General features: G+C 46.7%; 1 protein-coding gene across 4 annotated transcripts in view; it reads left to right on the top strand.

Moving 5' to 3' along the window:
- ACP6 (acid phosphatase 6, lysophosphatidic) overlaps positions 1-26712 on the top strand; it is a 126507-nt gene that overhangs the window by 88334 nt on the left and 11461 nt on the right. For all 4 annotated transcript variants that reach the window (XM_078656773.1, XM_078656776.1, XM_078656775.1 and 1 more), the window contains exon 10: positions 11107-11272. In XM_078656773.1, coding sequence (XP_078512899.1) covers positions 11107-11272 — 166 coding nt within the window. The remainder of the gene's footprint in view (positions 1-11106; positions 11273-26712) is intronic.

Here is a 26712-nt window from a genome sequence, read left to right as displayed (position 1 = left end):
ATATTAGCACGTAGAACATCATGGCAAACCAGTTGTGTCAGGAACAAATGATACCATATAACCAAGGAAAAGCCACCCTCCCATATACCCACCCACCCATCCCCTCATTCTCGATCTAGGGGAAATCCCAAAGCCCCATAGTAGTTCAAAGCAAATATCACTATTACCAATTATAAACATAGCAAGAATGTGCAAACGCACAGGGGGAGAGGCAACACCTCGCCTTATCCCCGGAACCTTTAAACATGCAATAAAAATAAAAAATAAAGAATTCTGTATAGCCAGAGCCCAGAGTCCAACACCTGAACTATCTTGAAGAGGAAGAAACAGGGGAAGAATTAAACAAATACACTCAATACTTATCAATGTTCTGCAATGTTAAAGTCTTTCAGCTCGTTGAAAACAGTTCCATACTGGAGCCAGAGTTCGGCATCGAGAGCGAACGTTCTGGCGTTACCAATTTCCTCGGCGGCCCAGAGTTTGCTCGAATTGTGAGGAATTGTTGGGCCTCCACTGGAGTTTCAAAAATACTTGACCTGCCATCCACATCTACTTTCAGTCGTGCATCTGCTACCACCCTTTTCCCTCCTGAGGCGGATGCCGGGAGGTCTCCCTTCTTTCCTTTGCACATTTTTATTTGTGTGTGTTGACTTGCTTGTTCAGTCATTTTAATTGTGCGCAGTCCAGGTTCGCGCTTCGCGCTTGACTAATAAGCGTTTGCTGCCTGTTAGACTTCCCAGCGCTCTTTGGCGCTTCGTCTGCTCCCTTCCCCTTGCCTGGGTTTTCAGACCGCCCTCGGCCGAGTATTGACGCCGAGGGCTGGGATCTGATTTTGGCCGCCATCTTGGGGGTAGGACTCGCCGCCCTCGCGCTCTAGTAGCGCTATATAAAGCTCACCTCTTCCGCGTAGCGGACGCGTACTGCGGACGCACCGGACCTGCGCCGGAGTCGCGCCAGAGTCCTGCCCGTCTGCGCCCGTCAGCGTCCCGGAGGCGTACGGCGTGGCAGGATCTCTTAGCCCCCTTTTATCTATACCCCTGGATTATGTTATCCTACTCATCCCCGGAGCTCCACTCCTTGCGCACTGTTGACGTGTCTTGCCACTCAGTCTTTCCTGGTCGCCATAGGGGTAAGCATAAATGCCCAGGCTGTAATTGGCATCTTACTGGCGTACCTCCCTCCACATTCCACACGAAGGAGCAAAGCATTAAACATCTTTGTTTACTCCTTAACACCAGGTCTATGCATAGACATGCCCAGGAGATTTTTGACCTCCTTTCCACGGACAAACCTACCTGTCTTATGCTTACTGAGACATGGCTCAACGAGTCCTCTCACCCAGACATTTTTGCTGCTATCCCCCCTGAGTACAACATCTTCAGACAAGATAGAGATAAGGGTAGAGGGGGAGGAGTGGCTCTCGTGGTGAAAAAAACATCGACGTGTTCGATCATTCACACGGAGACCATCACGGGCGCCGAATCCCTTGCCTTCTCCCTATCTCTATCCCCACAACAATCTGTCAAGGGGCTTCTAGTATATAGACCCGCGGGATCCTTCTTTGAGGATCTCCAGCAAGTCATGTCTGCACTAGTCCTGAGATCTGAGCGGTGTCTACTGGCGGGAGATTTTAACTTCAACATGGAAGATTGTTGCGATCAGGATACCATTAAGATGCTTGATGTTACGTCTGCCTTGGGCTTGCTCCCCTATCTCTCTGGCCCGACCCACGACAAAGGTCATACCTTAGACCAGGTCTTCTCCACTTCAGCAATTGAGGTCACTGCTCTGCTGCCGGTATTATGGTCCGATCATCGACTAGCTCACTTCCAAATATTTGGCAATGAGAAGCAAGCAATGACTGCTATGAGACAGCAGGGAAGTAATTTCAGGGCTTATCATCGGGTGACCCCAGATCTGTTAGCCCAGGCCCTGGTGAACCAACCTGTGTCCTAAACTGGTGATCTGGACAATGACCTTGAAACCTTACAGACCTGGCTCTCAGCCAGATTGAATGAGCTTGCCCCTTTACAGCCCCCCCGATCTGCCAGCAAACGGGCCTCGGCTCCTTGGTTCACTGTGGAGCTGGCCCACTCTCGCAGACAATGTAAAGTCGCCGAACGGACATGGAGAGCCCAATATGATGCCGAGGCAAAACTGACTTATAGATCTATGATTAAATCCTATCATAGACTAGTTCTACAGGGAAAGAAATGCTACTTCGCTAAAAGAATCGAGGAAGCAGCAAACTCCTGTAAGGAGATCTTCTCAATCGTAAGGGAATTCACTACCCAGCGATCGAACTCAGCACAGGAAGTACCGGCTGAGACTTGGGCTGATACTATTGCCAATTTTTTTACCACCAAAAGTAGGCAGATACAGGATTCTTTTCCCTCGAGACCGATAATTGATCTTTCGACCTTGTCGGAAGAGCTAGCCCATCTGCCCTCTTCTGGCCCTGTCCTGGCGGACTTTCCGCCGCTCGCGGTATCTTCATCACTAGCACTTATGAGGAATCTTAAATCTGGTTCGCCACGTGACCCCTGCCCGGCTAAATTCTTAGCTAAAATGGCAGACATTGTCAACCCCCTAGCCAATCCCATTTTGAATCTTTCCTTGAATCAGGGAGTCCAATCTCATTCCTGGAAACAGGCCATGGTTATCCCCCTTCTTAAAAAGCCTAGCCTTGCCCCTGAAGTCCCGGCCAATTATAGGCCTATCTCGCTCCTTCCAGCACTCACTAAAATCTTGGAGAAACATTTTCATAGCGTGCTCTCCAACTTCTTAGAGTCCAATGAGCTGTTGCATGCGTCTCAGTCGGGTTTTCGACCTAACCTGAGTACGGAGACAGCGCTCTTGGAGGTTTCAGAGATTGTGAAGGAGTCGCTGGATGCCGGAGGCAGGGTGATGTTAGTTATGTTAGACCTGTCGGCGGCTTTTGACACCGTCCCCCATGAGGATCTCCTCATTAGACTGCATGATATCGGTCTGAGGGGGACGGTGCTCAGGTGGTTTCGTTCCTTTCTGGCCAACCGTCGACAAACGGTCTGGGCCTCCCCTGGATCTGCCGAAATGTCGCCTTTGGGAGTTGGAGTTCCTCAGGGCTCCGTACTGAGCCCTACTCTATTTAACATCTTTATGACCCCTCTGGCGGCATTGGTGGAGTCCTATGGGGCCCAGATCGTTTCCTATGCTGAAGACACCGAGCTTCTCTTTACCTGCCGGAAGAGCGAAGAATTCGATGGTGAAAGTATCCGTGAGTGCCTTGGGGCTGTTTTTAACTGGTTCCAACTAAACGGCCTCAAGTGCAACTCGGATAAATCCGAGATACTTTTCTTTGGATGCCCATCGGAACCGGACTGGCATGGTTGGTGGCCTGCCGACATGTTCCCTCCAGCTCATTCCTCGGAGTCGGCTAAGAACCTGGGAATTAAAATTGATAACGGGCTTACGCTCAAATCCCAGGTGCTGACCCTCGCAGGAACATGCTTTGGTATCCTCAGAATGCTCCGAAAGTTTTTTCCGTTGCTCTCTGAGGAACATCGAAGAATAACGGTTCAGGCCCTCATTGGATCCAGACTGGATTACGCTAATATCCTGTATCTGGGTCTTCCGGAGTACCTCTTACAACGTATGCAGGTGGCTCAGAATGCAGCTGCACGAGCCATTTTTGGCCTGCATCGTCGAACCAGTGCTTCGAATTTGCTGCAAATCTTACACTGGCTCCCCATCCGGAAGAGGATAATATTTAAAGCCATGACACTAGCTCATAAAGCCTTACATGCTACGGGGGCTCAATACCTACAAAAGAGGCTGGCTTTTTACCTCCCGGCACGATCTTTAAGATCAGAGTCACTGGCACTCGCAGTAGTCCCCCGTATAAAGAAAGTCCGTATTGGAGGACGGTCTTTCAGGCTGCTGGCCCCCCAGTTGTGGAGTTCTCTACCTCTGTCTTTGCGGTCCACATCCAACTTACTCGCTTTTAGGAAGGGTTTAAAGACCTGGCTCTTTACTGGCTAGAGTTTCTTTTTAATTTTATCCTTCTGTTCTGCTCTCTCTTCTGTTGTTGTTATGTTTTTCCTGTCTCCTCCCTGGGTCTGGAGTATAAAGCGCCGGGACACTCCTTTGGAGTAGCCGTGCGCTATAGAAGACCCATAATAACATAACATAACATGGTACAACATTCCGTATTTTAGTCCGCCCTTGCGTAGTGTGGCTTTGATCAGTGCATATTTAGGTGGGCCTCCTTAACCATCGCGGTGAAGTCTGGGTACAAGGAGATGGTAGAGCCATGCCAGTCCAACGATCCACGTTCCCCTGCCATCCGCAATGCAGTGTCCCGGCCTTTAAAGTGTAGAAGCAGTGCCATGATAGAGCATGGTGGATAGTCGGGATTAAGCCGTGGACCAAGGTATCTGTGTGCCCGTTCGACAACAAAGGTTGCAGTAAAGGACTCCCGACCAAATATGTCAACTAAAAGGTTTTCAACAAATCCATCCATTCGTCCCGTATTCGTGGACTCTGGCACTCCCAAAATACGAACTTTTTTGCGTCTCCCCCTGGCTTCAAGGTCCTCATTCTTTATGGCAATGTTCTTCAATAGGCCTTCCATCCTCTCCAATCGTTTAGTGCCTGGCCCGAGCCATCCTCCAAGTCCGAAATTCTTCCCTGAGCTGTGTCAAGTCTCTTGTCGTGCTGATATAGTCTGACCCCCATTTTGTCGAGCCGTTTGTCTAGTGCGTCAAAGCGAGTGTCCAGAGCTCGAAAGCCCGCCTTGAGTTCTGCCATGAGTGCCTCATTGCCCTGCACGTGTGGCTGTGGTGGGGCTATAGCCTGATCTCCTCCTTCTGCCTTCGTGCTAGTCGTTAAATCAGAGCCTCCGCCTGCCTTTTCAAAAGTGAGTTTTCGCTGTTTCGGATCTCCCTTGCCCATGGCCTTGGGAAGGGGCTGCATGGAACAGTGTCACAATGTACCTGGAACAGTGTCACAATGTACCTGGAACAGCTCAATCTTGTCGTCCTGCAAGTGCCCCGTCGAGGATCAGACCGTTACAAATACAGCAATCCAACTGATGCACCTCCCGCCTCCTTTGTATACAATAGCCCCCAATGTAGTCGTCCAGCCGTTGCTAGCAGAGACCACCTGGCTGTCTCCACCACAAGTCGGGATCACTCCGCAGTTATGGCCACACAGAGCGGGGGATAGTCTCCAATCAGGCATATGAACTTGGACGTTTAGGCACACAGTCAATCTAGGCACACTAAGCGCCTCCTAGATTTCCCACGCTGATCAGTAATAGCAGGTGGGGTGCTGCTGCAAATGAGGCAGTGCTGGGAACCAAGTCCAGCAGGCGGGAAGACGCTCCTCAGTCTGGCCCACTTGGAGTGTTTAAAGCCTCTATGAGGGGGTGCAATATGTCCTGGGCTGCGTAAAAGATATGCGGGCTTGCCCTCTGCCAAATCGGGGAGCTTGTGATGTCCAGAAATGCCTGTGGTGTCTCAGGAGTAAGGCGCAACAAGCCCTCTGTTCCTGACGGTGCGCGAGCCGTAATTGAGGCAGCGGCTCGGCGACAGCATGCAGGTCACAGAACGCACCTCGATAGCGCAGCGGCTCCTGACCCTCGATTTGGCAGCAGAGAGGTGTTGTTGCAGTCCGGGTGTTGTGCAGAGTTCAGTTGCACCGACGCCGTGCTGTGTTGTATTTGTATATCTGGGATGGCCGTTGGGTCATGGGAGTACGGCAGAGCTCCGAAAATACACGGCCATCTTGGTCCGCGGTTCTGCCACGCCCCCCCCTGGTTGCATGATAGTCTTGAATTTAGAGGTACCCAGATGGATGGTGATTAGGCATTGAAGGCCTCTAGAGCTACCAAGGTGTTTAGAAGATTTGAAGGGCCTGGTGGATGTGAAGTAAATTGGCAAACTAGTTTAAAATTGAATCCTGCTTCCTGTGGGATCCCTAGAAGATGTTTCAGCCATACACCAATTTGAATGTAACAACTTGGAACAGGCTTCTGAGCGTGGAGCAGTTTAAGAAAATGTGTAATTTCAATACCGCTTTAGTGTATGCAAAAGATGACCAGAGCTTACACTGCAGGGCAGAATTCGACTGTAAGATCAAAAAATTTAATAGTTTTGCGTAAATAAACTTGAAAATGTGTGGATGAAGCAATTTATATGACTTTAGAGTTCCGAGAGGTTTTGCTCAAGATGCTGTGGTAATAATGGATGGTTAGGACATTGGTGCTTGAAAAAAACGTCCAAATACCTAAGAGTAAACAGAATGGAAAATCTGTTTTGCGGATTAAGAATTAGGAGCTTGTCACTCAGGGTTGACTTTTTTCCTAGGTAAACTTTAAAGTGTAGTGTACAAATGTTAGTAGATGTCCTTGGTTAGAGCTGCGTGCCATCCACACATTGGTGCCTAGGTTCTTCATCAAAAGTCAGTGGTTCAGGGTCCACCACCATCCAAAATGTAGCAAACATCATTAAATATCTTTTGACAGCTGTTTCCATGCTTCAACATGGGTAGAAGCCAGACCTGTAGAAGTTGAGGAGATATTCTTTGTCTTTGGCATGTGAAACATCCTTTCTGATGGTGTGGAGTGCTGTGGAACGGCTGTGGAGCTTAGTGAAACGTTTGCTACCCAGTCAGAATCAACATGATCATTTATTTTAAAGAGGCTGGAGGAAAGGTGTCTCTTACCATAATTTCCAGGGAAGGTCGTGGGAGGACAACAGTTGATGTGAAGTTGAATGTCAATATTGAGCCGTCTAACTGGTTAAAGCTGACATAAAATGGGTCAAGACTGCTTTTAAGCTTCACAGAGGGATGGACAGAGAGGGCTCCGAGTTGATTAAGCCCACCGTGAGAGCCCATCAGCTAGTCGTAACAACAGACAATGACCTGGAATTATATCTGAAGGTTGTTAACAATGCCAACCACAGATATTTATTAACCAAGTTTAGACTTAATACATTTCATTTACTCCTCTCTGGGCGCCCCTGTTGGACCAAGGTATCGGACCTGAAACTATGCACCTGTGACGGTTTTTCTATAATGGATACTGCCCACTTCATGTTCTTTTGTGGCTATTTTATTGAGATACGGAAAAAATTTATTGTACCTCTACTAAAGGATAAGGGTTTTAAACAAGTGAAACCAGCCCTACTATACCTTCAACTGCTGTCTAATGTGTGGGAAATTTTTAACGTTGCCACTTTTTTAAATATAGCCATGAGACTGAGGAAAAAATTATTATTGCCAGTTTGAGTTGATAGACTTCTGTGATCCTCTTTTATAGTCTGTTAAACAATGAATATTTTCTCTCATCTAGATGAACTGTGCATGTTTGTAAATTTAGATATGAACTTGATATCCAATTTTTTTTATTGTCTTTTAATTGCATATTCTCTCTTTTTGGATGCTGTGTTTTTGTAGATAGCTAATTTTATTGCAATTTTAAATGCTTTTTCCCTTTGTGGTTCTCTGTATACTTTTGTGGTTTTTGTTATGAACCGAATAAAGTATTTTGACTGACAATATTGAAGTTTAGTAAGGTGCTTACAGAAGTAACTTGGATGGGATCAGCAAAGTAGTTGCTGAAGTCTTAGATGGCAATGGTGATTTTGTTTTGTTATGGCAGTACACAGAGACCAGAACTTTCTTATTTCAGGGAGATAACATTTCAGAGGCATATAATTTGCTTAGCTCTATATCTGTGATTTATTTCTTCTGACATTTACATATTGAGTGAATGTTTTCTTTTAAAGCTAATTTTAGATAATTTAGAGTTTTGTGTTGGCTTGAAGAGTTTGGAAAAGTTTATAGGCATTCCAAGCCATGTGTTATCTATTTTGTATATGTTTTCTTTTGTAGTTGTCTTCCAAACTGTAAGTGCGTTAGATGTTTAGGCGATTTTTTGGCACATAATTTAGTTTGTTTTCATAGATACCTTCATTCTTGATTTAAGAATTCTAAAGCAATGTTCCTTGACTGTAGTAGTGTTCTTTCGATAGAGGCAGAGTCAGATCTTCCACAAATGAGTTTATGAAGATATTCTAGTTTATGGTGGAACTAGAAAGCTAGGTTTGCAACAAGTTGAGGGTAGATTTTAAGGTATTTTTCAAAGTTTCCAGGGGGGAGTACGTTTTGTGCCATATTGCAGTTGGAGGGTCAGAAAAGAAAACTTTTAGATGCTGAATGGATCTATGACATCGATCAGGATTTTGCAGGTAACGAGTGATAATTAATGCAAATGTTTTTCAATGTGATGAATGGAAGCTGGGGCAGTTGTTTAATATTTTATGTGAGCAACAATGTATTTTTTTATAAGAAAGCATAAGATGTGCTTGCCGTTCTGTAAAGTGACTCAGTGTTGTGTCAAACTATTTTAACGTTTCAAAGTAGAATTGCAGCACTCGAATAAAACTGAGGGTTGTTAAATTCTTGACATTCAAAAATATTGTATCTCCCGAGATGTTGGCAGAAATATACATATTGTGCAAGCTTAAGCAGATACTAAGCCCCTTCTAGTTTTTTGCTAGAAGGGGCTAGGATAGGGACAACGTGTCTTACAGTGTAAAACGTGGAACTGAATGACACTTGGTTCCGTTTGAATAATGTTCTCTGTGTGGGTACAGCTGCAGACCTGGATGGGTGCTGAATCATATTCAAAGGAGGGTGTTGGTGTCTTAGTCATAATTTAAGTATATCATATGTTTAGTTTGTTGCACTTTCTCACAGGAGAATAGCGTTTTCAGTGAGTGTATGATCTACCCCACACCGAAGTTAAAGAGAGTTGGGTTCTGCCTTTTAAGGCAGCAAGATTGCTCATTAAAATTCTCCTCGAAGAGTACAGCCATCAGCCATCAGCCAGCAGCAGCTGTTAATCAGCCATATGGCTTTCCTCCCTTCTAGATTGTTTGGCAGGTTTTTGCACAGCTCTTACAGCCACATGCATCAAGCTAAAAACTGGCAGATTCTCAGAATCTGCCCCTTTGCGACCGGTATTTTTGCATTTGGGATGCATCATCCCAAATGCAAAAATCGCAATTTAAGGAATCTCTAAATTGAGATTCCTTAAATTGAGATTGCATTTAAGGAATCCCAAATTGAGATTCCTTAAATGCAATGCGACAAAGTACAAAAATTTGCGCGATTTGGCTAATAAGGGGTGCAAATTACCATGTAGTTGAACTTCATGGTAATTTGCAAAAACTTTGAAAAATGCACTTTTGTGCATTTTTCAAAGTTTCATGTTGCGCGCACACACATGCCCTTAGGGCATCTGTGTGCGCAACATATGTCCACAGATTAATTTCAGAGGTGCAACAGGGTGTCCTTTTGACACCCTGGCCACCTTGAAATTGCAGTCTCAATTTGCGATTCTCTAATTGAGAATCGCAAATTTAGAATGTCTTCCTATTCATTCCTATGGGCCTCTACGCCCATTGGAATGAATGGGGAGGTATTCCTTAATTGCGACTCGAAATTTGCGAATCGCAATTAAGGAATATTAAGAAATCGCAATTTTTTTAGCGATTTCTTCATGCATAGCCTTTTGCTATTCCTTATTAGCGAATCCTTATTTTTCGCTAATAAGGAATCGCAAATGGCATTGTTGATGCATGTGGGCCTCGGTCTCTTTCAGTGTGCTGTTCCAGCTTCAGTAAGTCTGTTTGACCTTAGTAACATTTTCTTTTCAGTGTATTCTTGCAGCAGTCGACGTGAAGAGCTAAGGACATTGGTGTAAATTTACCAAACGTATTTTGTGTTAATCAGAAAGTTTGCAGCTTCCTGAAGTCATTCAGTTATGAGTGGACTTTTCACACAAATGAAATTCATCTCGTATTCAAAGAAACAATCAGTAAATGCATGAATCTTAATATCTGATAGACGTCAAGCCGCAGGTTCCTTAACTTGGAATATCCCCTGGCGTCAGACTTGATTCTGAAAACTTTATGCAGCAGCACCTCTGCGCGCCGGGGGCGGCGCCGCACGACTCCGCCCTGACGTCGTCCAAGGACGTGACGTCAGTGGAGCCATATATACCCTCCCCCCCCCGCTTTCACCTTTTCTATCGCCTTTGGGTCTCTTACCTCCGTTGTGCTCCATTGGTTTGAAGTCTATTTGCTCTGCCACATTTTATGGGTCTCTTATTTTAGGGGTACACTGTCTCTTTCTGGGGACGTCTTGTGGTCCTGGCACCTTCATAGTTATACATGAAGGTTGCGGAATTTCTGTCGTCTGTCATGATTTTGTTTACATATTCATTACCTCGAAGGGTGGTTGGCCTTCATTTTTGCGGGGTTGCTTCTCAGAGCGGTGCTCTGCTCGTTCCCTTTACTAGTTGGCAATATACAGTGCCTGGCACTTTCCTTTATGTTGCTGTTTTCCACCATTCCATGTCTTGTTATAATTTTCGTACACTGTTCCCATATTCTAACAGTTTTTTGGTGGTGGCTCCGCATTGTGGCGCGGAAAAGTCTCTGACAAACGGATGTCAGCGCGCCTGGGCGGGGGGGTCATATATAGCTCTGCTGACGTCACATCCGTGGACGACATCAGGGCGGAGCCGTGTGGCGCCGCCCCCGGCGCGCAGAGGTGCTGCTGCGGAAAGTTTTCCAGATCCAGTCTGACGCCTGAGGATATTCTAAGTAAGGGAATCTGCTGCTAGACTGTCTCTACCAGATACATCATTACTGAAGGTAAGTAACTCGTTCATTGCTACAGACATTGTTTAGAAATTCCGTTGCTAATCTCACAATGGACAAACGCAGAATGAAAGAGGGCTGGGCACTGATTAACAAGGGGTAAGGTTGGAGATCAAACTGCAGGATATGTTTAGAGTAGTGAAGGAACTTGACCAAGTAACTGAATCTGGTTGATCCATATCTTCTTTCACACTGTTTCATTTTATTTTGGATCGAAATGCATTCTGGTGTTATGCTATTTTGTTGTCCCGTCTATAGTGGATGCATGTAAAATAGTACTTTGTACATGAAAACATATTATGATCAGTCTCCTTACAAATGTATTAACAAAGATTCACGTGAAGAGTACTCGTAGTCATGACAGCCCGGTTGGTCTTTTCTATCCCTGTAGAAAACTGTTCCTCTTTGCTGTCCATGATGTTACCATCATCCCCATTCTTATGGTCTTCGGAATTTTTGACAAAAAATGGCCTCCATATGCCTCCGACTTGACCCTGGAGTTGTACCAGCACAAGCGTTCGCAGGAGTGGTTTACACGGCTGTGTTACAATGGAGAGGTAAAGAACTAAGACTTTTCTCTTTTCTATCCAATGATGCTCAATTTAACTGTTAATGGAACTTTCTGTCACAAACTGAAGTCTGTAAATTCCACTATACATTGTCTGTTTACACAGCTGATTAAAATGGTTTTTAATTTCTGTGTCTGTTTAAGGGCCTGTCAAGTGTATGTAATTGGCATGTTAAGTATGAAATGATTTGCTGATGCTATTGCGTTACTATTTTGCCAGGCTGTTGCAATGCCTGAAAGTCTTACTTCTTGGATGAAGCTAACCATTGTCTACATTTTTGGCAAGCAGCGTGATTTGACAGTATTTAGCCAGTTCCTCATAGATAATGAAATACTAAAGATGCCAGTTACTCACTTAGCAACTGATCCACTGAAGTAAAGGTTTCATAGCAGCTGCTTGGTTTCAGTACTTAAGTTTTGTTAGAAATTGGGTTACTGTTTGACATGGGTATGAACACTGGTCAAGCAGCAACCAGTCCTAGTCAAGGTCAGAGGCAGGCAAACCCAAAACTAATCGGTGCTCAACTTCTGGTAGTATGGCACAGAGCAGTCAGGCTTCACTTAGAGGCAATGTGTAAATTATTTGTTCAACACTTCAAACCGTAAAACCGGGAACTCACCACACAAAATAATTCCAAGTAAGAAGAATAGATCTGACTTAAATAAATAAAACCAGACCAAAACACCCAAATTCCAGTTAGTAGAACTAAAGAAATTGATTTTTAAAGTTTATAGTGAAAAATAGCACCAAAAAGCAGAAAGCGCTATTGAGGCTATCTGGTTGCACGGGACCAGGACAAAGTCACAAGTTCAGGCTGACCGCGAAGGAGTCCTGGCCAGCTACAGGGACCTAGTTAGGGCCACTCAACAGACTACCTTAAATCCTGATTCCCGAGACTTTTGTGAATCTGCGTTGAAGATGCCCGATGCATTGGTACCGAGATGTAACTACTGCGGTTCGAGGTCCTCTTGCGTTGACATCGTCTATCCTGTTGATGGGGCTTGCGATGTGAAGTCCGGTGTTGAGGATGTGAGGCGCAGCAGAGGTGCGGCGTCGGTTCTGATGAGTGGTGAAGCCGCAATGCAGTGTTTCTGCGTCATCGTGCAGCGACGGTTCCAAAGGCAATGCTTAGGTCCAAGGATGCGGGAGGCAGCGGCGATATGAGCTTTCTGTGATGGTTCCAATCCACGCAGAAAATGCATCGGTTCCGCTGGCAAGTAAGTGAAGCTGTGCCCAACTCTACCCTTCTATCCTGCCAGAGATGGCCCATTGAAACGCATCTAAGGGAATACACAAAACCCAATTGTCAACTACACACAGTCATGTGATCAGAGACCGGCACCAAATGGCTAAAGCAAGAAAATACTAACTTTCGAAAGGGGCATTTTCAGAATTGTAATTTAAAGTACGACTTTGCCATAAGTTAGGATTTTATATGAGTATTCTGGAGACAGTAAACTTGAATCAGTTATTAATTTCCATTTGGGAATAACACATATAAAAAGTAGAAGATATTTCCAATGTTATCCTGTGGGAGGTATAGGCCAGGCTGTAGTGAAAAACGAATATAAGAGGTTTTCTTTACCAGGACATGTTAAACTAAAAAGTACATGTCCTGCCTTTTAGATACATTGCACCCTGTTCTCTGGGTTGTTTGGAGCCTACCATAGGGATGACTTATGTATGAAAATGGAATATTTGGGCCTGGCAAAAGGCCTTATTTTGCCAGATTGAAATGGCAGTGTAACCTGCACACACAGGCTCTGAAATGGGAGGCCTGAGATATGGTTAGAGGGCTTCTTAAGTGGGTGGCACAAGCAGTTCTGTAAGACTACTAGTAACATTAATTATCCGGCCCTCGGCACATGTAGTACCCTTTACTAGGGAATTAGAGGTACAATAAATATGCCAATTGGGTATGAGCCAATATTTCCATGTTTAGCACAAGCACATCTGACAGAGACGTGTAGCTGAAGACCCTTACTTTTGAATTTCCCAGGTGTCGGACTCAATCAAAAGATTTTTCAAGCAGTACCCCGGCGCTGGTAGGTTGGGTCGATCAGCCCTGCGTCCATCGTTGGTGTTGTCCGTGCTAGAATGACGTTGCGGTACCTATATAGATAACACCGAGGTGTGCTGTTCTTTTCTTTCCACGCCAACCATTGCTGATCCGGAGAAGAGCTACACCTCCGTTATTTATTTATTTTTTTTACAAAAATGTTTTCACTTTTTGTGGTCTGTTTTTTAGATTTCCTCATGGTGTGTCGAGGATAGATTTTAAGCCCTGCAGAGCCTGTCACTGGGAAGTGTCCGTGACAAATCTGCGCCTTGTCTGTTTGTGGTGCCTGGAGAGCGACCACGACACCAAGTCATGCTCTGGCTGCCGTACCATGGCACTGAAGGCTTTGAGGGAGTGGGAGTGGTCCTTGAAGCTGCTCGTGGCCAGGCATGCAACTCCACGGAAGTTGAAGTCTCGGTAGAGAGGAAGGTCCCGGGATTGTTCACGGAGTCCAAAGTCCTCCTAATCCCATCCTAGATCGTCGAGCCATTCAGGTAAAAGGTACAAGAAGAAGACTAAGAAGTTGAAGAGCTCTTTGGCTTCCCCTTGTCCGTCCGCCCATGCGACGAAGGAGCATCTGCATCCAAGGCCTGGTTCTTTGGAGCCTTTACCTGTGCCGGCTCTGCGCCTCCCCCAATATCCCTGTGCCTAGGGCCCGTTAAATAATGCTACCAGTGAACCCCACCTAACTTAAAGAGTGTTATGAGGCCCTGTGGGTAATATTTTGGGTGGTCTGACCCGTGGGGTAGAGGGGGGCGGGCCCAGCTGATTCCCCACTGGTGGCTCCGGTCCCGGCTTTAGTGGGCCACTGTGGATCTGATAATGAATCCAGGTCGGTGCCGGTCGTACTACTTTGACCTTCCCTGTCGCCGGTGCTGATGCTCCCAGCACTGTTGACGGCAGCCCATTCTCATCCCCAAACCGCGTTGCCAGACACCAGGCCTTGGGGAGGAGTGGGAGGGGCCGCGAGACCCTCTAGAATACCAGCCATACGAGCCTCAAGTGGCCTGGTGTGAGGAACTGGGTGATGCCAGCGGATTGGATACCTCTCCAGATCCGGACATGCTTTCTCCCCCTACCGTGGCTACGGAGAAGGGAGCTTCTTATGCTATGGTGGTGCGGAGGGCAGCTGAGGTCCTTGACCTGTAGCTGCCCTCGTTGGGTGTCAAGACTAATCTCTTGACTGAGGTGGTGCAATCGGGAGTCTCTTCCTTGGAATCTCTACTCCCATTTAATGAGGCAATCTCCAACGTCTTTCTGGGAATCTGGTCTAAACCCAGCCCATTGCCCCTCCCTCCACTTTTGGGGACCCAAAGTTCCCCTCCCATCACCCTACCCCGGAGAGTTTGGTGGTCCAATCTTCCACATCGCAGAGCGCATGCCCCACATTACCCCTAGACCGGGAATCCAAGAGGCAGAACTCCTTGGGGATGAAAAGGGTTTTCTTCTACCAGCCTGGGATTGCGGTCTGTGAACACTGAATATCTAATGGGCCGCTTTTCCCACACGCTGTAGGATATGGTTGCGCAAGTCCTACCGCAGGTCCCGGCAGAGGCACGGGCTACTTTGCCACAATCTGTTGCAGATAGGATAGATGCAGCAAAGTTCACAACCTGTTTGGTCTGGACAGAACCGATTCGCTGGGCAGAATGGTTTCTTCGACGGTGGCCCTGAGGTGCCTGGTAGAAAACGACTGGCTTCTCGGGGGATGTCCGAGCTTTCCTTATCTACATGCCCTTCAATGGCACTGTCTCATCAGAGACAAGGCAGACTTGGTGCTTGAGCGCTTCAAGGACTCGCTGGCTGCGACCAAGTCTTTGGGCCTCTCGGCTGCCTCAGGTCATCCCTATTCCGCCTTCCGTTTTCAACGGAGCCAACCCTATCCCAGCCCCCGAGCCGCGCAATCTTCGCTACCTCTGTGAGGGCGTGGTACCAACAGCCTTGTGGGTCGTGCAACCACCGGACCGCTCCAGCAGCTGAGGCCTCCAAACCTTTCTAATCTTACCCTATTAGTTAAAGGGCATCCAGTAGGGACTACTCCCTCCTCTTCAAGAACACCCCTCCCTCCATGCCTCCATCTTACAGCCTGCTAACTGGGGATCATTTGTCCTTGCTCCATGAGGAAGTCATGGCTTTCTTGGCCAAGGGAGTCATAGAGAGGGTTCCAGGACCAGAAGTAGCCTGTGGTTCTTATTCCCGCATCGTTCTGGTCCTCAAAAAGGACAAGGGCCTTCTTCCTATCCTAGACCTTCAAGCCTCCACCTCTTCCTCATATAGGCAAAATTCAAGTTGCTGTCGCTAGCTCTGCTCTTGTCTGCCTTGGATCCAGAAGACTGGATGCTAGCGTTGGACATGCAGGACACTTATTTCCAGATACCTGTCCTGCCTATTCACCCGCGTTATCTGCAGTTCACGGTAGGCCATGAGCACTTTCAGTTCACTGTGCTCCCTTTTGGCCTTACCAGCGCCTCTCCAGTGTTCACAAAAGTGATGGTGGTGGTTGCAGCTCATCTGCAGAGATCAGGAGTGTCAGTCTTCACCTGTCTCGACAACTGACTGTTGAAGGCAGGCTTGCCCCAGACTGTCGTCTTCTACCTCCAGGCTATAAACGGACCTCCTGCATTCTCTGAGGATCACTATCAGCATGCCTGATTCCCTCTCAGATGATCCCTTTCATCTGAGCTATTCTGAACACAGAGCAGTTTCAGGCTAACCTCTAGAGTGGCCAAGATATTTAGATTATGATAAAGATTTTCAGCCTGTATCCTGGATTCCTGTGAATCTGACCTGGAGACTGCCCGGCCTTATAGCCTCCTGCATCCTGCTGGTCACACATGCCAGATGGCATATGCATGTACTTTGGGAAGTTTCAGGGGGCACAGCATCAGGGGAATCTCTCTGACCTGGTCCAGATCTTGGAAGGGGCTGCAAAGGATTTGCAGTGGTGGCTAACGAACCGTGATGGGTTCAAAAGCAGACCCCTCTTTCTTACCCAACCAGCGCCCTATTTTTTACCCAACCAGCCCTCACAGTAGTGACTGATGCGTCACTTCTGGAATGGGGCTACCATCTGGTAGAGGTGGAGATCAGAGGACTCTGGCGGAATGCGGACTCCACATCAACCTGTTGGACCTCCGGGCGATCCTTTTGGCATTGGAAGCCTTTCTACCCTCCATCAAGGGAAGGCCGACACATGTGTTCACTGCATAAACGAAAATTGATGCGACGGAATCGATCAAACAATAATAATTTCTACATCTGAAGGAAACGTTAATTAATCCCTCGAGCAGAAAATTATTCTCAAACCTTTTATCTTATTGAAAAAGCACTCGCACCGATCTGTGATCCAGATGTTTTTCTCTCTGTATATATTTGTCAAAAAGCACACAAAAACACAAAGTATCTACCTATACATACAAAAAAGTGATAAATTATATACATATAAATTTAACATACACAAACCATCATACAGTATCTTCTGCCAAACTAACAGAATCCTTGTTGCCCTAATTTCTTAAGGGGCTGTGAAGAAGCACTTTTTTGACCAACTATGATTCGCACACCCATATCAAAAAGATTGCCCTTGCACCAGCACGAATCCAGGGAATAAAATGTCTCAACCCCTTTGTATACTAGTTGATTCTGTATATTTTCTTTAATTAAGAGTCAAATTTGTAAGGGCTTTTCTAGTGTGTCAGGTCGACGCGTTTCAGCCCGTTTCGTCTGGGCCTCATCAGGACATTGGGCACACAAAGGAAACCTAAAACAAATAAAGTACAATCCTTGTATTTACATATACACATATATAAACAAGATCTTATTCTTAAGGAGATATTCCACACCACAGAAAAGGTTTACCAGGAGCTTATTATCTGAAGATGTTTCTGTGGATCACAAATAGCATTGAAAAGTGCAAGCCCACGGATAAATGTATTCCGTGTATCGTCCATATCGGTTTCACCTGAAAACAACTAAGCCATGTGAAAGGGTAACATAATCAAAAGTAAGTATCCAGTTTTGATTAGGAAGGACAGATACTGAGTAAGACAGAATATGGCAGAAAAGATCTCCAGTCTATACCAAAAAGTCACACGGCCCAAGCTTCTATTATGCATCTCTGAGCGTGCCATAGTGCAAGTTAAATGTAACAGTGCAGGAAAACCCCAGGGTATACACAGGAAACTAAAAATGTTTCCAACCACCACAACTCGCCGGTATTGTTGCTTCAATCGGGACACAGTACACGGCACCAAGGACACAGGACTACTCAGTAGGGAGCAGTTCTGAAAGAACATAGAAAGTACTCGTCGGAGTTCATTGAATGAAAATTATAAAACCGTCACATCGGGACTCTGAATTACAGGGCCTCAAAATAACATACGTATATACATACTTTCAGTTGAGTAGCTGGTCAAAAAAACGCCCTCCCACCAATCATTTGGTGCAGGTGCTAGATGTGACTCCCCCGTGGTCTTATTTTCACCTAGGGGAGATCTAGAACAATGAGCACGTACAGGAATTAATATCTGGACGGCTCAAACGACGCGTCAGAACGCATACTAATTCTTAACCGCTACGGTTAAAACGTACTGGGGAAATGAATTCAACGATTAAGGATCCTCACTGGCCGAACGTGTGGGCGCCAAACAGAGCGCAGCGCGGACGACAAAGTATCCACATTTTGAACTTCCTATAGGTATAAACACTAAAGACAGACTAAAACTGACTGTCTATGGTATCGCAGTACTGGGTTTTAAACACTGAGAACAGACTAAAGCTGTCTGTCTATGGGGTCGCTGTTCCGGGTCGACAAAAATAAAGGAAATTTAAACGTAGACAACTCTGCATAAAAATGTTAGACTCGGAAAAAAGGAAGGAAAAATATCAACAATGCATATAAAGAGTAAATAAGTGTAACCCGGATAGACCATCACCCAGTGGAATATCGCTCTATGTTGCCCCTCAAAATCTACATTAATAGTTAATATTAAAGAGTCTGAATCATCCACAATTCGTCATTTGTATATAAATAGCAAGAAATTATCATTTAAAAGACATGTATCGTAACAAAAAATGACTGATCCATATCTACCCTCACCGGGATGTGTCTCAAATCTTTAAGCAACACTATTAATAGAGCTGCATCTACATCCTCTTTCCAGACAAAGTGAGGCAATTGCATACCCCTCGATGGTATGTCTGACACGTACTACTCTACATTATAAATATGGGATTTTCTTTTCACTGTTTATTGTTGTAAAAGGGCCCAGATTTCATCCCTGTCATTCAGACCTGTAGTCGCTGTGTATTTCTCAATTAGTCTAGCTTCAAGTCTATTCAGTCTTGCTTGTGTAGTCTCATGGGTAACATTTTGTAATGTAATCAGCACCGTCCATAGAATATCATTTTCAGTGTGGCCGTGTTTATGAGAATGCTAGACTAATGGTGCTCCTTGAGTCTTGCACTTCCTTGATTTGTGTTGGAGAATGACATTTTTTGATAGGTTGTGTCGTTTGTCCTATATAGTGCTGTTAGATTTCGGGGTCTCTAGTTGGCACATGTAGGTGCTTGTGACAAATATGGACCCTTACCTCTAGTCGGGGTAAGGGAGATACACTCTTTAGATAACCCCTGCTCACCCCCTTGGTAGCTTGGCACGAGCAGACAGGCTTATCCCAAAGGCAATGTGTAAAGTATTTGTACCAACACTCACAGTAACACAGTGAAAACACCACAAATGGACTCCACACCAGTTTAGAAAAATAGAAGTATGTAATCTAATCTAAACAAAACAAGACCAAAACGACAAAAATCCAATATACACAGTTCAAGGATATTAATTAAAAAGAGTTCTTAGGGTTGCGTTAAAATAATCCACAGTTGCGTCACGTTTAGCCAAAAGTACCTTAAACTGCGACAAGCGTTCCAAGTAAAAGCTGCAGCGTTAAAAAAACAAGCGATGCATCACTCCTGAGACCCTGAGGAGGCGATGCGACAGCCCCGCTGGACGCAGTGGTCGTGTTGCGATGACTCCGGGCTGTATGGGGAAGGGATGCGATACCTTGTATGGATTCCGGTGTGCAGGTTTCATAGGAAGCGTCTCTGTAGGAAGGTAGATCCCTGACTATGGTTGCCCCCAACTTTTTGCCTGGTGTTTTGCTGGTTTTCTGACTTAGTTGACCTGGGGCCCTGCTATTCAGGACCCCAGGCCTACTGCTCTCTCTGTAAAATGGATTCCATGTACCTTAGGTACATATCTAATTGGATACTGAGTCACCTTATCAGTCCCTGTACAGTGTACCTTAGGTACCCAGGGCATAGGTGTACCCAGGGCCTACCAGGGGCTGCAGCATATATTATGCCACCCCTGGCTGGCCATCCAAATCTGACACAACTGGCTGCTTGACAGCTGGGGCAAGGTGGTGTAATCACCCTTTGCTTTAGATATAGTATACCTATATCTAACCCTAAAATGGACACACAGATCTCCTATCAGTCACTCCTATGGCAGGCCTTAACAATCCTGAAGGCAGAGTGCTTGGAATCGTGTGAGATAGTGCTCTGGCATGAGCTGAGCCTGTCTGCGGCTTTCGGGATCTATCCCTTAGCCGTTTCCATGATATCGCATACCATATACTCTTAAGTGCATTATAATCCTCGCGGTTATATGCCAACTCTGGTATCGCTTTATCAAAACATGTCGAGTAAGGTGTCATACGAATTGGAATACTAACCCCTCGCCAATTCTGGCGACGGGGTTAGCATTCCACCCTTCTAGAGGGACACGACATGTATGTAACCTGTAACCCCGGTTAAAGTCAAGCAGAGCCTTAGCTCCACAAAATGGATGCTGCCACCGAGACACAAGTCTGCCCTCCTGCTGCTGGGAGTCCTCCCAGAGCAGGAGGCAAGGACAAAGGGTTTCCTGCCAGGGGCGGTGCCAGCACCGTCCCAGACAGGGTTTTGTGTATTCTAGGTAGGCAGGGCTACAGAGGAAGGTGACTGCAAGTGGCACCCCGGTGCTCACTGTGCATAGGCCGGCTGAAACCAGTTCCAGGGGCACTCCAGCCCCTGGCCTGGGGAAAGCCCGTCAAAGGAGAGGGGTGTAACCACCCCCTCCTGGTCCCACCCATAGGGCAGGACTTAGTCGCGTGCCAGCCCCCTTTTCCCAGATAAAGGTAGGAGCAGGCCCCCTTCCAAATTAGATCATCTTTGGAATCAAGACACGACTTTCTACGAAAGGACATCAAGATTTCTTCTTCAAGATTCTCCCTTGTGACTAAGGAGTAGTCACCCTGCACCCGCAGGCACCATCCGAAGAACACTGCGGTCTGCTGTAAGTCCTTCCTCCGGAATCCGACTGCCCAGCTCGACAAGACCCGGCTTCCCTGGCACCTCCGACCTCTACTCGCCTCTACAGCCCAGCTGAGAACCGTGAGTGCGACGAGACCTCAAGGGACCGACTATTGCCAAGACTGCACGACCTCTTCACAGCAAGCCCGCCGAGTAATCTCCTGGCGAGTGCTTTGGGGTCCGAGAAGCCCCAACCCTGAGCAGCTCCAGCACCGAAGAGCAGCCCCCCAGCATCTCCACGATCGGCGTGGGGCCCTTCTGCTTTTTGCTGCTCACCGCGTTGTTTGGCTACTAGCCCGCTGGCTTGTGGCCTTCTGAACGACGCCCGACGACATCACTGCTGCTAGTCTGGTTGCTCCAGACTGGCCCTTGCTCCCTTCCAGAAGAGGAGCACCCCGGACCCTCCTGGTCCACTCAAGACGCCATTTTGAGTCCACCGCGTGGGCTTGAATTAGCCAAGGCTTTGTTGCCCAATCCTGGGTTCTTCGACGCCGACAGCTTCATCCATCGTGGGACAGCTTGCCTCTCCATCCTGGTCGCCGACAACGCCTCCTGGTCCGTGAGATCTGCAGAGCACAGCGTCGCCCACTCACCTAGTCGAGGTGACTACCATCCGGTGCCCTCCTGGTGCCCACTGACTACTGGCTAGTAGTCACGAACTTGGTCCCCTCTGCTTTCAGGTGTCATCCATCTTCCAGATCCAGGCTTGGATCACTTCGAACTCTCTTCACTGGTCGCCTGCCAGCATCTTTCCTCCAGGCTCCTGGTTCGTCTACGAGGATTCCCGACGTCTTTTGAGACCTATGCAGCTGCAGCCCCTGGGCTAGGTAACTTCGGCATTTCGGTGCCCCAGCATAGCCTCACTATCCAAGGGTCAGGATCCACTGTAGTTTTCTCCCTACCAGGTCGGGTTCGCCCGTGAACACTAACTTTACTAGCTATCATAGACTTTGTCCCGCATCCCGCGTGAGAGTGCACACTCTGCACCCGAGTCCCCTGGGTCTCCTAGAAGTAATCTAACGATTCTATAGTCAAGTCCTAGCGATTCCAAAGCCTATTAGTACTGTACTTACCTGCTAGTAATTTCGCATTCCACTTTTAGAGTATATGGTTTTCCGTGCCCCTCGGGCATTTGTATATACTGTGCTAACTTAAGTATTTTCGTAAGAGTTTTGTTGTGTGCCTAGCACCCTGTCCTCATAAAGAGTACAGGGCTGTTGTGATTCTAATAAATACACTGTTTATTTTCATAACACTTGTGTGGTGTCCTTTCACTGGGTGTTCAAGGGGTAATGTGATGGTAAAACAGCTGGCTTAACACGCCCTCTAGAGTCTTAGCCTTAGACTGCTCGTATCCATGCTACTAGGATAGCTGGTCTATAAGGTTGACTTACAACCAATCATCAATAAGGGTTGTTTGGACTGATATATAGTGATCACTAGAATAGTGAGCACTGCACATCAGGCCAACTTCTCACAGTCTCGCAAAGGTACGATGCAATGATGTTCGGGACGTCTACGATCTCTGGTGCGGCGGCGATGCGCTGCGCAGCTCAGCGTCGATCTTCTCCTCTCGCGGCCCCTCGATGCGATGGCTCTGCGACGACTCTCGTAGCGAAGTGATGCGGTCCGCAAGCAAGCGGAGCGACGATCTCACCCAGCGATGACAGGCTCTGCGACGACTCTCGCAGCGATGGTACTTTTCCCGCACCGGAGCGATGCATTCCGCTAGCGAAGGATGCATTGGTTCTTTCAGCTGCAGCAGGCGCTGCGACGATCTCGATCCTCGCAGCATTGGTAATTTCCTCACACTGACCAGGATGCGCTCCGTAAGCGAGCGATGCGTGAAATTTGCAGAAAGACTTGGTTTCTTCCTGTCCAGCTTCCCAGCTAACGGGTACAACTTCCAGAGGCACCACAACTGGCCCAAGCACTCCAGGAAGGACAGAACTCTCTCAGTAGAGTTCAGGGGGGAAGCTGGGGGTGAAGTCCTTTTGTTCCTGGGACTTCTTAAAGGGGAGCCAGCTCAACTCAGGCCCTTGGAGATTACTTCAAGCAAGGGGACACAGCACAAAGCAAAGTCCTTCCCCTCTCCTTGGCAGCAAAATAACTGCAGGTCAACCCAAAAACTCACAGCAGGACAGTCCTTCCTCTTCAGTCTTCCAGCTTTCTCCTTGGCAGAGGTTCCTTCTTGATTCCAGGATGATCTAATTTTCTGTAGTCTGGGGTCCTATTCTTAGACCCCTAAAAGTCTTTATTCCCTTTGTGCAGGAGGGCTCTGAGCCTGGTCTGAACCAGTTCTGGGTGTTCCTTGAGCACTTTATTTTCCCGGTTTCTCCTTTCCTTTCAGAGAGAGGGGCAGGGTCGTCAGCTGCCAAGCAGGAGGTGGAGCCAGCATTCTGGAAGGCAGGCACAGCCCTATTCAGTCCCAGGTGCTACCCCCTCCCTCCACTCTAGATGCAGATGGAGCTATTCAGCCCAGGGATGGACCACTCGGCCTCCGGGAGCCACCAAGCCCCTGTCACTCACAAACCAGACAGTCAATTCACAAACAGGCCAAGGCACAGACAAAGGTCAGACAAGAGAACAGCCACTTTCTAAAAGTGATGTTCTCAAACACAGGATTTAAAAACCACCTTTCCTAAAAGATGTGTTATTAAATTCCGAGTTCAGGAATACCAGACTTTTATGTCCTATCTTGCTCCTATGGGAAGATATGCAGGTAACCAATGTACACAGCATTCCCCATGATAGCCTATGAGCAAGATAGCCTTACAGCAGTGAAAAACGAAAATGGCTGTAATTCACTACCAGAGCATGTCACCTGCACTAGTACATGCTCTACCTTTCACATACACTGCACCCTGCCCAGGGAGGTACCTTGGGCCTTCCATAGGGGTGTCCAATGTGTACAGAAAGGGAAGGGTTAGTCCTGGTCAGTGGGGACACTGGCCAGGTTGACCTGGCAGTTCACAGACTGCACACAGGCACTGCGGTGGCAGGCATGAGACACCATTTTAGGGCTACTCGTGTGGGTGGCACAATCAGTGCTGTAGGCCCACTAGTGACATTTGAATCACCAGCCCTGGCACACTCAGTGCACTTTATTAGGGACTTCTTGGTAATACAATATGCCAATCATGGATAACCAATCACAATAACAATTTACTCAGGGAGCACTTGCACTTTGACACTGAACAGCAGTGGCAAAGTGCCCAAAGTATCTAAACCAGCAAAAACGAAATCCAGCACAGCATCAAAAATACAGGCGGTAGAGGCAAAAAGACAGGGGAAACCACGCCAAAGATGCCAGGTCTAACAAGTGCCTTTTGCACAGGCATTTCACACAGTAAATAAAAAAAATTTGTGTTACAACTCGAAAATGTTTTCAAGGGAACACCACCGCCATGTGGTACTGCAACAAACAGGGCGGGTGGGGTCATGAACCCTTTGTTAAGAGGTCCTGCGTCTTTGGACATAACAGGCACATCAGGTCATTTCTGTGTTTGTTCAACACCTGCCAGGTTCCCTGAATGCCTGGTTGGACGAACTCCGCCATCTCTGCCTGGTGGATCAGGAATGGAGTCTCTAACCAGAGTGACACATGGTCTCTTTCAGCAGTGGGGAGAGCTTAGGTTAGATCTGTTCGCCGCCGCAGAGAACTCATAATGTCAGCAATTTTGCATGCTGTAGTTTCAGAGGCCTGAAGGCTCGTGGCTATCCTAAAAGACTGGTAACCAAGGCTCGCAAGAGAGCTTGGTTCTACCCGAGAGAAGAACTTCTACAAGGTAAAGACCCCGCCACCAATTCGATGGATCGCATTGTATGCGTCACCACCTTCACCACCAAAAGCAACCAAATTAAGAAAATTGTGAATCATCACTGGCAACTGGTTGCAGATGACATTGGACAACCGGACAAGCCTCTCCATGCTTTCAAAAAATCAAAGAGTGTTAGAGATTATGTGGTACGTTCGCTTCTACCCACCCAGCCAGAATCTACTGTGAGAACACTTTGGAATCTTCCACCAGTGATAGGGCACTTCAAATGCGGACAATGCAAAACCTGCGACAGCACGATGCAGACCAAAGAGTTTCAACATAAACAGAATAAGATCCAATTAAAAACTCTCACGAACTGCAACACTTCTACGGTGATATATGCCATTGTTTGCCCATGCGACATGATTTACATTGGTCAAACTCAACAGAAGATCAAACAACGTATTCTGCAACACATGAGTAGAATAAGATGTGAAGTTGCCGGGGCTCCCCTAGTAGATCACTTCAAAGCAGCTGCACACCCACCGGAAAGCTTAAGATGGGTTGTGATTGAGAAAGCCACGTTGGGCCCAAGGGGCGGTAGCATTTCAACTATATTAAACCTCAGAGAACTAAAATGGATGTTCTTCTTCAACTCAATCCATTCAGGTTTAAACGAGCATGATAGCTCTTTCTCTCAGCTTGCAACCTTACCCTGAATGTCGCAGATTCTCTCTTCTGAACTATAATTCCCTTAGACTGACACTGCTTTACCATCTGGTGACAGGTACGCAGTCTGATCGATCATGGCTATTCTTGTACATTTTTGTATGTTTTGGATGTTTTTGTTCTTCAATATATGTGGGTACCACCCACTGGTGTTATACACTGTAGTAAATGTATACATATCTGGCGACACTTTAGTGTGACTAACACCGAGTACTATAATTTATCTCATGATGTACATTGCTTGATATGCCGTATATGAGTACTGCCTTAACCATCATGTGATTGGTTCGCAGTTATTACTACGCTTATTGTATTAATGCCTCACAACTATAGGTTGCTTACCCCCTTCTCCCAATGTGACTTACCAATTTCCCCGTTTATTAATAGAGCAACTCCAAGTGTCCAATAATAACAATACAGTACTATAATTTATTCCATGATGTACATTGCTTGATATGCCGTATATGAGTACTGCCTTAACCATCATGTGATTGGTTCGCAGTTATTACTATGCTTATTGTATTAATGCCTCACAACTATAGGTTGCTTACTCCCTTCTCCCAATGTGACTTACTAATTTCCCCGTTTATTAATAGAGCAACTCCAAGTGTCCAATAATAACAATACCGCCTACCCCTGTCTCACTTAGACGTAACCATGACTACGAGTAATTTGTTTAGTCCTTTCTTTACTACGGTTGCCATGCCAGCGCTAACCACACTGGGAGACCCTCGCTCTCCCCGCGGTAGCCGCAAGTACCACTCCATTTATCCAGTCCCCCCGTTACTCTATAATGGAAGATTCTTCCAGCCAACTAAATAATACCATCTAACCACAGTCTCCCGACAACGTCACTTTGACTACAATCGAGTCGCGTAGTCTTTTTTCGTTTACTATTATCACGTGACCTCCTGGTTGCCATGTCTACCGTGTCAACAGGAAGGCCGGCGTTCTCCTCGAGGCAGCCGAGAGAGACGCTTCATTGCCGCTGAGCCGTTTTAATCTGGTAAGACTCCGTTCTCCCCGCAGTGACTCGTCCCAACATTGATCCCACTTATTGTATATATCTCGTACTGACGCCCTCCTTCTGCCCCCTTTTGTTCAGGAATCTGATTTACTCGGACCCATTCCATTTTTACCCGACACGCTGGGGATTTGGACACAATCTACGCTACTCGGTAAGCTTTACTGAGTACTGCTTTTGCGCAATCTCCTCACTAATAATTACACCCTGGCCATATTGACCTAATGTTCTCTTTAACTAGATACGCTGAGAGTTTTCCCCCCCACCTACCTATGCCCAACGACTGGATCGGTGTGCCATATCCCTCTGGGATATTGGACTGCATTTCTTAAGTAAGTTTTCTAATTCCGTTTTTTAATTCCCTTGTTCAACCGCTTTGGTGGACACTGGTCAACCTAATCTTTATCTTGATCAGAACTACTTTATCATTGTAGGATTCAATATCCATTACCAACTCTTCTGATTTAATTAACGACGAACACTGATAGACTCAGGTATGTGT

The sequence above is a fragment of the Lissotriton helveticus genome, chromosome 8 (assembly GCF_964261635.1).
Source record: "Lissotriton helveticus chromosome 8, aLisHel1.1, whole genome shotgun sequence".
Classification (NCBI taxonomy): Eukaryota; Metazoa; Chordata; class Amphibia; order Caudata; family Salamandridae; genus Lissotriton; species Lissotriton helveticus.
This window is presented reverse-complemented; position numbering and strand designations above follow the sequence as displayed.